This window comes from Lepisosteus oculatus, chromosome 5 (genome assembly GCF_040954835.1).
Source record: "Lepisosteus oculatus isolate fLepOcu1 chromosome 5, fLepOcu1.hap2, whole genome shotgun sequence".
Classification (NCBI taxonomy): domain Eukaryota; kingdom Metazoa; phylum Chordata; class Actinopteri; order Semionotiformes; family Lepisosteidae; genus Lepisosteus; species Lepisosteus oculatus.
In genome coordinates this window covers 44615517-44627982 of record NC_090700.1, presented here as the reverse complement: position 1 = coordinate 44627982, position 12466 = coordinate 44615517, and the positions used below count along the sequence as shown (strand labels likewise).

At 42.0% G+C, this 12466-nt stretch overlaps 1 protein-coding gene across 1 annotated transcript; it reads right to left on the bottom strand.

The window, feature by feature from the left end:
- Positions 1-1968: 1968 nt before the first annotated feature.
- Positions 1969-11664, bottom strand: leo1 (LEO1 homolog, Paf1/RNA polymerase II complex component). The gene is made up of 12 exons (XM_069190508.1): positions 11555-11664; positions 7963-8673; positions 7699-7803; positions 7144-7238; positions 6868-7016; positions 6632-6716; positions 5998-6092; positions 5186-5320; positions 4161-4296; positions 3092-3284; positions 2729-2826; positions 1969-2266 (listed from the first exon to the last, which is right to left on the bottom strand). Exons 1-12 carry the CDS (start codon positions 11610-11612, stop codon positions 2162-2164), a joined length of 1965 nt encoding a protein of 654 aa, XP_069046609.1. The 5' UTR covers positions 11613-11664; the 3' UTR covers positions 1969-2161.
- Positions 11665-12466: the final 802 nt, after the last annotated feature.

Sequence of the window (12466 nt, the reverse complement as noted above, 5' to 3'; positions counted from 1 at the left end):
CTGTTCTATGCAGACAGAAAAAAAAAATCTGTAAAAATTGAGACTTAAAAATCATGCCTTTCCATGATTTTCGTTCTGGTATAATAGTATCAACCCTCATTTTCAGGAGCCAACATCAGTTTCGTATCAGAAACATTAACAACTCTAGTTCAGATCACCATTGTGACTAAAAGCTACCTTGACCTCCTATGTGTACCGTTTGAAATAAAGGCCATTCAGAATCAAAAGCTGAACCATTTTATATAATATTGGCTAAATCCCCCGGCCATTAAGAAAGACCGCTTCCTGTCTTGTGTGCAGATTTGCAGCCGGTTTTGTCTGGCTACGGCCGCCTCAGAAATGAGGTGACCTCCAGGGCATTCTCCCTGCTAAATAAATAAAAATCCCAAAGCAAGCAGATCTCTTTCATTCTACCAACACCACTTGCAAATCAGAACTTGCTCCCTGGGTTCCCCCATGACCATCAAAGTTAGCTTTCCATGACACTTTGCCTCTTTTCCATGACATCACAATGCCTTCCCTCAAACACCTGGACTTTACTCTCTTTTGCCCTGGCTTACCACATTATTTTAGCAAACTTAGCTGTTCGGCATAAGCTTGTCAGTCACTTAAAAAAAGCTTGATGGATATTTTTGCAACTATTCTGTATCTTTTTTATTCCTTCATTTACATCCAACTCTCAGAGTCCTGAGCGCGGAGGATGCAGTCCTCCAGGTTCTGCAGGATGAGTATGAAATCTCAAGTTACTAAAAGGAGCCCTGTACAACCCACACTCTTCACAGGATCTAGCAGCCTGCCATGTCACCTGCTGAAGTGCAAGTGAAGTACAGGGAACAGCGTTGCCAGCTGGACTACTAATTAGCCTCCATTATGTAGCAGTGCGCCGAGGGAGACGCAGCAGCTCAGATCCCATGATCAAAGCCCACGAGAAGCCATGCCAGCACCAGCAGAACCCCACGCCGTGGGCTAGTGCCGTTCTCACATTCAGCACTGGGAACTCTGCAGAGCCCATTTAAAAAAAGAAACCTCTGCACTGCACACACTCATATTCATGCTGTGCAGAAGTACACTGACAGTGCACTCAAACGATGGGGGGTGCCAGTACCTGTGTTGGTGAACTTCTACCACCGCACCATCGAGAGGATCCTCACCAATAGGATCACCGTGTGGTATGGCAACACCTCTTCTCGAGAAAGAAAGGCACTGCAGAGAATGGTCAATATGGCCCAGAAGATCATCGGCTGTGGTCTCACCGAGATTAAACAGCTCTATGAGGACCGCTGCCGTGGTAGAATTCTGGCCATCACAGAGGATAGTCACCACCCCGGGCATGAGCTCTTCACCCCACTGCCCTCAGGCAAGAGATACAAGAGCATACGGACACTGACCACTAGATTCTTCAATAGCTTCTATCCACAAGCAGTGCGATTGGCGAACACGTTTAGCCATGCCCCTCGGACCACACCTACACAATCTACCTCATTATGATTTCTTATTTATTGCACATCTCCAGTCATTGTTTACACGTCTGCATTATTTACATTCAAACTGTTTACTTGTACATTGTCTACTGTTTGTATATTGTCTTGATGCACTGTCTGCACTTTCTGTAAGTAAGAATTCCATTGTACCAGTACATGTACTGGTTACATATGGCAATAAAGTTCAAGTTCAGTTGAAGGAAATTAACCTATTGAACAAAGGAGGCAGACTGACAACGTTGACCTTGCAGATTTCTTCAGAACTGAGAGAGTGTAAACTAAATAGAAATGCATTTAAAACTGGGAAGAGGAGACAATTCTTCACCCAACGGGTAGGAGTATGGGACAGGCTACCAAATCATGTTGTTGAAATTAATACCCTTCTTTTTTTAAGATCCTCCCATCAATCAACTGCTAACTACCAAACAGGCTGAATGGGCCTTCGGCCTCTTCTCGTCAGGGCATGATATAAAAAAGGTTACCAACATTTTAGACTATTTGGTACATTATCTTTAATACTTTCTTGGGGAAAGTTAGAAACTCCACTATAGTGTTTAATGCCACACAACTGAAAGGCTGTTTATTATTTTAATTTAACCAATCTGTACAAAAACAAAATTCCTTTTTCATAAAAATAGAATAACTAGCTAAACTGACAAAATACTGCGACCGTTACAAAATTATTCGTCTTCCTCATCTTCATCACTTATGACATATTTCTTGGCCTTCTTTGTGGACATTTCTTCATCATCATCAGCTTTCCTCTTCCCAGAACTCTCTCCCTCCTGTTAAGAGTCAGTAAAAGACAAATGCCGATTGCAAATTCAAAATGTTTCTACCAGACACGTATGGAGAATTTAAAAGATTAAAATAATTATGTACTTCACAGCCTAATGTAGAACATAGCTTGGCTTTGAGTTTATATTAATCTAACCAAAACCTAAGTAACAGCACCAACTGCTGTGCAAGAACAGTAATGCATCAGAGAGTATAACACAAACAACTAGCATATTGGAAGGATGAAACATTAAAACTAAGTTTGAAAAAAACGGTTCTAAATGTATATCACAATATTGTGCTTTGTGTCTTTATGAGATCATAATTCATTAATTTTAACAGCACAAAAATCAGCTTTTGAAAATGTCACTCTGTGTTTAACTATTTCTGATTATTTAACCAATTCTGAAGCAATCTATTTTATTTTGAGACATTAAGAGAGATTTAAAATAAACAGTTGAAGGACATACGTCATCGCTGTCCAGTTTCTTGGCCTTCATGAGTCTCTGGGCTTTGTCATCATCCGAGCCCTCATCGCTGTCTGAGGAATAAATTCTGGCCCGCTCCTCTGTATGAAGAAATACTGTTAAAGCACCAACATGACATTCCTATTACGGCAAAGTTTAAATTCTGAACACTGGTCAGCATGTTATGGGACTTTGACTGACTTAGAGATGTTCCAGTTCTGCTTGTTATACTGTACAAGAAAACAACCTCAAAACCCCTGTGCCCTAATTTCATTCTTTTCAGGTAGTAACACCCTCCAAAAACACAGGTGATTTCCTTCTTATTCAAGCAATTCACACTTGGGAGATGGCGTTCATGAGCTTCACCTCTAATTCCGCCGCCTCCCTTGTACTTGCTCTTGATGGCTGCCAGGCTGATGGACTCCTCCCCCTCTTCTTCCTCCTCGTAGCGATCCGGCTCCAGGTAGTTGGCGCTCAGGCCGCGCTGGTGCTGCTTCTCCCTCATCCTGCGCTGCTGAGACTCCCTGCGAATCGACGCACGCAGCCTTTCCTCCTCTTTCTGAAAGGCGGAGACAGGGACTGGGAGTTAACTGGGACAAGGCTGGAGCTCATGCCCGGGTGGCAGCAAACCTGCACTCTGTACCACACAACTCTGCCACCATGGAAGAGAACATCCGCGAGTCCAACTTCTCTAGTCAAACCTCAGCAGTACTGCTCACAAAGGAGCTCATCCTCATTGTAAACAATTAACATGTGGAAAGAAAAAATAAGTCCATCAAAATAATACTGGCACCACAACGTGATGGATGACATGTGCAGTCATAGTGCATTGATTATTTCTCTACAATACACAAATGGGGGAAGCTGCACCTTTGAAGCACCTTCATTGAATGTAGCTCAAAATACCTCCCTCGCAAAAAAATGAAATATTAGAGCAAACAGGGTAAACATTTGGCTGGCTTTGAGCTCTAAAGTCATTTCAGTAGATACAGACCTGTGTAATTTAAAAATCACAGAACATCAGCTTTAAGAATGAAAGGACAAGGACTGTCAATTTAAAAATATACATATATTGGAACTCCTGCTTCCATTTTAGTCACTTACCATGCAAAAGTACAAAGAACAACTACCAAACAGGCTGAATGGGCCTGAGCAAATAGCTCTGAGCTAAACAAGACTGGTATGAACAGGGAAGATTCTGAATGTTTTCTTTAAGCATTTTAGCAAATCAAGAAAAAGGTGTAGAACTTTCAATAAAAAAGAGCAATGGAGTGACTGCATTTTCCACAGTTTTTAATGCAGCTTGTTCATGTTTATGTTTGGTCTTGTGTCTTTCACAGACATTATATTAGTCATTAATTTCTTAACGAAGCATAAGTTACCTGTCAGATAACCATCTACTATTTATAAATGAGGCTACTGGTTGCCTCATTACCTTGATCATTTCATTGCGCTGAGACTCTGGGTCCCGGCCAGCCATTGGCAGAATCCGAATCTTCTGAGTCTTTGAACACCTGTCTGCTAGAGACAGAGTCATCTTCCTGTGAGTGGCACTGTCTGTGGAGTGGGGTCTGTAAAAGACAAATCATCATGAATAAGATAGGCTCAGGCTCACAGCACAAAAGCTGACATTTTAAATTTCAAGGGAGAACAAAATGAGAAGGTTCTAAACCCAATAAACTTGTACAAACATGTGCACAAGCAAACTTCTTATAATTGTGTTCAACCCTGGTCAATTTTAATTTCTATTTTCAAATCTGATTGTTTCCAAACACGTGATTAAAACCATCTTTTCACAACATGTGCTGACATATCCTCACTGTTCTCAGTACTTGAAACTTTTCCAGAAGAGTTGTAAGCTGAATGAGTCTAAAGTGTCAAACAAAAGCCCTGCTGTTATGTCTTTGTGAACGTAATGCTCTTTTATGCAAGACTCTCTATTGAGTTTTTCCAAGTGTTTTACGTCTAAACAGAACAGATTTATGGTAGAATTTGAGCTTAAGAGAGAGAACAATAACCACACTCAGCCTTCAGCAGCTGTATGAAAGACCATATATACGAGGGAGGGACATTAAAAAGCACAGTCCAACGCAGAATGTTTTCTAATCTGTAAAGGTCCAGATAAGCCATTGATGGGGCTACATTACACTAGTAGCCCTACCTTTCTGTCAGAAAACCAGGGCTCAAACAAGTCACATGCCTCCACTATTTTTTATAACTTGGAAAACAGTATATTAGTAATATAGGACAGTATATTAAAGATATATTCTATATGTTTTGTATTATAAGTATAATATAATAGAAAATGTACATTAAAATGTGAGTCTCAGCAGGAAAGAATCACAACTGTCAAGTAAGACAGGGGAAAATCAACAGAACTGCCCATCAGGCTTTGAAAAGAGTTCATTTACTGTGTCTCATTCAGGAAGGTACTGTGCAGAGAGAAGAGTACTCTGGCACCTGAATGTGAGCTTGGTCTTGAACACAGCCTGTCCCTGAAGCCCAGTTCCCTGTCGGATGAAGAGATGGTTGTGATCTCCTTGAAGAGGAGCCTTGTAGACATCAAACACTTCATTCCCCAAGTGCAAGGACATGCTGGGAAGAGAAAGGAATACCATCAGCATTCTTCCAGAAGGCTTTTAACACCTTTTATAACATGGTGGAATGCTTCAGAATATCACTTCTTTATCTGACTCCTTGACATTGGAACATAGCATGATCACTGTGCAGTATAAATGTAAAACAGCACTTCCTATGGAGTAGCTTAAAACGGAAAGCAATTCTTAAAAATGCCAAATTAGTTTCTATCAATACTTCTGAAAAGTATGATCGCATCATGAAAGCTGTTACAATGATGCAAGCAAGGGCCAATTTCACAATAACAAAGACATTTAAAACTGCACAATCATTATCATCATTACCACTTAAATTCCCTGAAGTTTTAAGGCTTAGACTTTCTTACAATAAGTACTCTATAAAAGCCATGAAATGTCTGTACTTGCCAGAACAAAACACAATAAGAGTACAATTATTCTACCATTGTTACAATCTTTTAAAAAGACATGAAATGATATTTTACACAATTTTAAGATGGTTACTAGAACTGAAATTACTTGTCAAAAAACATTTCCCCCCCCCCTCGCTGAGACAATGATGTTTTGGAAAGAATTAAAAACGTTAAAACCAACGTCAGCTGGGAGCTGAAACTGAAAAAAACAGCACAGGGGGTTTTGTTACTGTGAACAAAAGTTAAGGAAAAGCTGCCTCCTCACCTGCCATCAGACCACTTCACAATGCGTGCGTTACTTTCACGGGTCTCGTTGCCCTCCTCGTCTCTCCGGGTCCTCCACCGAATAGTGTTTTCAACCTTGAAGATGAAGCAGCAAGCAGTCCTTAATGTCTTTTATTGAAATGCCGTGTTAAGCATAGCATTTGCAAGTGCTCACGCACCAGGTGCCCCATCAAAGTGCTGTAACCCCATCAGGCTGCCTCTAGCGGCCGCAAGGGAGACATACACTTGCTTGGAAAGTGAGATTCTCAGCTGGGTTTGAATAGTACACGAGGTTCGAATAGCATACAAAAGCTTGAGTGAGGTCATTTTAGGGGCTCTAGGTTACAAGATTATTATTTTTGAGAAATTCTAGAGTTTTTATATTGTGATTGAAGCTAAGAAGCCTCCCACATATTAACGTACATGACCATTTTGTGAATTGTCATGTGAATTTGCCAAGTCAGGCTACCATGCAATAATAATAATAATAATAATAATAATAATAATAATAATAATAATAATAATAATTGCTTACACTTATATAGTGCTTTTCTGGACAATACACAGCCACCTTCAAAACCTACAACCGTTTTACAACTGTTTAAAAAAGAATTATGTTTTTTAGATACTCTTACCTTTAGTTTTAGCCTGGTTCTGCCTTCTTCATCTAACATCTCTTCATCTTCAAACTCATCCTCATAATACTGAGAGTCAAAGGGTCTGTCAAGAATGAGAAATTATAAAGCGGACTTAGAGGGGCATTCAATTAATGGATTCAATTAAGTAAGCATGAAGAGTCTCAAGCATCTGTACTCAAATTTGTTATGCAACAATTTCATCTGTGTGCTGTATATTAAAAAAAACTATTCACCTGGGCTCCACACTAAGGAAGTTGGGCAGCTTTACAAAGTACAAATCACTTCCCAAATCTGTGTTGACTTTGGGAATCTCTACTTCTATCCTTGTTTCTGGCACTTGTTCTTCCTCCTGCTGCTCATTGTCCATTCCATCGTCATTGTCCTGCAGTACAAAAAGCTGTGAGACTCACGGAAGCACTGCACCGGACACATAATGGCTAAGCAAAGAAAAATCCTTTCACAATTTCCACATTTAGATGAGGATTGGAGAGACATTGGACTTGATTTACCATGGGCTGTCCAGGAGTAGGAGGCTTCTCTGCGTCGCTGTCTGAGGAGATGTCATCTGCTTCCCCAAAGAGGTCACTGGCTGCAGGCTTATTGCCTGGATAAGGAAAACATGACATGGACAAGTCTTAATCCAGATGAGACAAACAAGGGCTTTTACTCAGAGAGAGACACTTAAATCATCAACAATAATTAAGCCTAAAAGTTCTTAATGAAAACTACAAGGAAAATTTAAGGATGTAGATTCCTCTGTAATATAATTCTGCCCTTAACCAGCCCGCATTATTAACTCTTGACTTAAATGAAGAAGCAGGAAACTCTGTATAGTGGTCTCAGCCTGTCCAGCTTTTCCCTAGCTAAAAATCAATCAAAGCCATCCCTAGCTTCAGGGCCATACAGCACTACTCTGCTGAAATCTGCGACAGCGAAAGACCAGAGACAATTCAGTTCTATCCAGGCTTCAGGGAGCCAGTGCCACCTTCTGAAACTTCTGCTAACTTGTGCCACCTTCTGCCGATTCATGCACTTCACACTCAGTACGCAGGGCGACTTCATACCTTTTTCTTCTCCGGCGTCACTGTCCGAGTCTGAATCTGAAGCGGCTGTCCTTTTGTGTTTTTGTCTCACAAAATCATCTTCGCTGTCGCTGCCTTTTGCAGATTCTATAAAATGAAAAGAAAATCCCAACATCAGATCACATCAGATTTTACAACCCAGAACGGTAAAACTCAGGTCACAAAGAATGCTTTTGCAAACACCACCACGTCACCCGCAAAGTGCACTGGCAAGATCGTTACGGAATTTCTCCATTCACCTCCTACCTGATTTATGCTCCCGTTCTTCAGCTTCCTCGTCGGAGTGCCCATGTTCCTCATCCGTATGCCGGGGCTTTTCCTCGTCGTCTGACTGGTCGCTCTTGGCCTGTGCGTCCCACTTCTCGTCCTCTGAATGCGCCTCTTTCACCGATCCCTCCCCCTCAGAGTGTGGGGTCAACGGTCCAGACCGGGGGGTCCCCGGGTCCGATCGAGGGCTCCCACCGTCGTCCGAGCGAGGGGAGGCAGCTTCCGAGTGGGCACTGCCTGCGTCCGAGCGGATGCTGCCCGCCTCCGAGTGCGGGCTGGGGGCCTCGGAACGGGGGCTCCCGCCCTCAGACCGATGGCTGCCAGCTTCCGACTGAGGGCTGCCTACATCCGACCTGTGCCCGCCTTCGTCTTCCTCCTCCTCTTCCTCCTGGTGCCCGTCGGAGCCGCTGGGCTGCTCGTTGTCCTCCTGCTCCGAGCGCACGCTGCCCTCGGACTGGTTGTCCGACCTCTCGGAGCGGTTGTCGCTGCCGCTGTGCTGGCTGCCGTGCTCCTCCTCGCTGTCGTCTCCAAACAGCTCCTTGTTGCTAGGGTTGCCTGCCTCGCGCCCGTCCTCCTCGTCGTCCTCGTCGTCGCGGTCCTCCGGCTCGCTCTCGCTGCCTGAACCATTGCTTACCGACCTGGGTCGTTCCTGTTCCGAATCCGAGCCCGACCCTGAGCCGGATCCGGAATCTAGGGTCAAAAGAGAACGAGCAATGATGGGGGAATTCTACAAAACGTGCGTTATTGTCTCACTGATTCATTTTAAAGCAACAACTAATAAATAAAAAATTACTCACTAACAGATTAACCTGTAATAATTTCTAAAATTCCGCATTTCACCAATTCATCGTTGTTTTCATGTCTGGCTGTCAGGCTCTTGATCCCTACTATATCTATTCCAAATCTGGAAACCTAGTTCTTTTTTGCTTAATGTCAGGCATACTGTCCGATGTATTCCTTGCACAATCCTGTAAAGTAAATTGCACTATGCACATTGCACTTTATGTACCCTGTACCTTGTCAGAAATGTCTGTCAACATTGTCTATAGCATTGTCTCTTCAGTGTCTTGTCTGTATTCGCACTGGAGACCTGGATAACGATATATTGCTCCTCTGTATACTTGTATATGGCTGGAATGACAAATAAACTTGAACTTACACATGTACTTGGTGAAGTACATCACCAAGCACTTCAATTTTAAGAGCACTACAGAAGATTGTTAATGCAAAAATTATACATAGGTTAAGTAACCTATACATAGGTTAAGTGTGGAAGGATAAAAGTAACAACCACACATACCTTGAATCCTGTTTTATATTTTTTTTTAAAGTGTAGTTTTTCAAAACAAAATAAATATTTAAATGCATCAAGTAAAAGTCTTCTGTAATGTGTAACTGTAGTTATCAACTGCCTCCACAAAATGCCTGGGTGGGGCTTTAAAGTCAATCCTAAAACAGAGAGCATACAGTGCAAAAAACTAACTTTAACCACTTTTTCATAACTGCTGTGTTCATAGTAATTCTAGACTGAGTGGGAAAAATCTCAGGCAATGCACAATGCTTCAGCTGTGGTTATACAGTAAGCTTTTGTGTCCTCCACAGCCCACACACTGACAGCCCCCAGTCTACCCTTCTCCGTAGAGGTGATGAACTGGTGCTCAGGGTGTCTCCTGATTAGAGAGAGGCAACACATCTTCCCTATGGGAGAAGACAGGGCTAGTCCAGAAATCACAGCTCCCTGTGAATGCAGGGCTAACGTTTCCTTTATTAGGTGAATCTAATTTTTTATTCATCTGTGCCATAAGACTAGCCTTTCTTCATTTATTTAGAGAGATATGAATTCCTTGTGGGAAAGGATTATTCAGTCCCTACCCTCCTGCCAGTGCTTGTAGATGACTGAATCCTGAATGAAGTGAACCATGCAGAGTGAGGCACATTACAAATCAATCAAACCACACAGAAATGCAAAAATATCATGAACTTATGTCATCACTCTGTTACTACTACGTTCCTATATGTTGTAATTCTAATGTACCTGCCATTGCACTCATTCCTCATTGGGGAGGCAAGCATGAAAGCATGCAACCCTGCGGTGCACACATGATCTAACCATACACAAATATTTAACAAATACACGTTAAAACATGGTTTGAAAACAATAATCATTGTATTACAATGGTGATTGCATCACACAAATTGTATCAAACCAATTTAAATATGGCTCTATCCCAAAAGTATTCAGATATAGTGTACCCAAATAAATCGCTACTCCCCACAATGCTTCTCCAACTTTACCAAGCACTAAGAGGGTACTAACTTGCTGCAAGTACCTGGGAAACTCAAGTCTTCTGCTGGTGTATCACACTGCACAAACCCCAATATGCTAAAACGAAGCACTGTCCTGACATAAGATAAGATCACTTTATTAGCCATAGACCATTTCTTGCACTAGGAATTTGTCTTTTTTACATACCCTAGCTCGCTCTTCATGAGACACACAGACAGGTAGAGAGAAGCTTGGGGTCAGAGCGCAGGGTCAGCCATTTATATGGCACCCCTGGGCAGTTGGCCCCAACGGAGTAGGGTTCCTCTGCGGGATTTGAACCAGCAACCTTCCAGCCACAGGCAGAGATCCTTAGCCACAGTTCGACTGCTCCGCCGTATCCTCAACATATCCTCCTTCAAAGGGATACCCGGGAACAGCACTGGCTACAGTGAAATTGCTAGCAGAACCTCCAGTAGAAATTAGAAACTGGTTTCTAATGGTATGAATTGTTCTAAAAAGTACTCGTCAATTATACTGGTCATCTCACGTTTCCCAGAATAATGTAAACAGTCTCTTTCAGTTATGCTGCAATAAACTTGGATCAACTGGGTTTTTACAAGTTCTGAACTGGGAGATACAGGTCAGCATGAGAAACCAGCTGAACCTTTTTAATTATGAACTTTCACAAGGCACTGACGGATGGTTAACACTCAAACAGTAAATGTAAAGAAACTGCCATGTTGCATTCGTCCACTCTCCACAAAATAGATAAACAAATGACGTCACTAATCTCCTAGAAATAAATCGTGAATATCTTGAAATGCAAGAATGCCACAACCTTTATTTCAAAGCGTTTATGTTGTTTTGTATGTATTCATACTGCACCCTGTAGTTCGGTCCTGGAAAAAAATAGGCCTTCGTGAACAATTTAACAGGCTTGTTATCCAAAACCGATGTTTTATTTTTGTAATACTTATAAGCCTTGCTCCCAAAATTGTGGTCGAACAAAGAACATGATAAAAATTCAGTGAGTCCTTAACTTGCTGAAAAGAGACGTTCGTTACTAAGTGCCCGATGTATAGCACGACTGTTAAGGTGCAGAAACTAATGATCAATAATCCAAACTACTACAGACCTCAGCCCCACCATATCTACAGATACTGGGATCGCGTATTACAGTTATACCTCAGTCAGGAACAGGCTTCGCTTTGGCCAGTGTCTCTCGAAACATGCATTCAAACACTATAATCACCAACGCTTTATAATCAGAACTAGAAAATGATCAGTGATGAAGATAACCATTACCTCTCTGTTCATTGTCGCTATCGCCATCACTACCAAACAAGTCGTCCATGTCCGCCATTTTTAGGAAGGGTGACGCAGCCGTGGCTTATGCGATATAACCACATTATTCTCCATGTGGCTTCCTGTCCTCGGTAACTCCCGGAAGACTTCGTGTATATCCGACGCAAGCAGACGAGCTGAGCAGCTCTGGCCTCTAGTCGCTACTACGTCATCGGTTTGTACATTCAGTTCTTGGAAACATACGAGTTTTAATTCATTTAGAAATTTGACTAGTTCCGTGTGAATGGAGGGGGTTTATGACAGCTACAGGGTGCTATTATTTTCATTTACGTCTCACTACTTCGTTAAACGAATCACCTGTTCACAAAACGTGAATATTCAAATTGTTTAGAAATGTTAAAGAGATAAATAATAACTGGCACCTTTATCTGGTGCCAATTCAAATCTATAAATTGTACAAAATAAACATGATGCGAATTTGATTATATATATCATGAAGACGTTCAGAGCTCGAAATAAATGTTCGTGAGACGGACACTAATAACATAATTCGCCCGAATAACAACTCGCTGCGAGAAATAATATAACATTATCATTTGTAAAAAAAATTTCCTTCCCATTTATATTGCACTTTCATACTGAAAGACCCCAGAGCGGTTCACACATAGGATGGGACGGACACACTTGTCTTAGTGCCTGTCGGCACTACACTGCACAACCGACCTCACCAACTAATTTGAGGGGAACGTCATGTTGTACAAGCCCAGAATTACATTTAGCCAGGATATCTGGGTCAACACCAACCATTCACAAATAATGCCACGGGAGTTGTACTGGTCAAGCAGTGAGGACCTCAGTTTAGCGTTTCGTCATGGAGCCTGCATGGCCCCTCCAAGGCCATGTGGCTTTCTC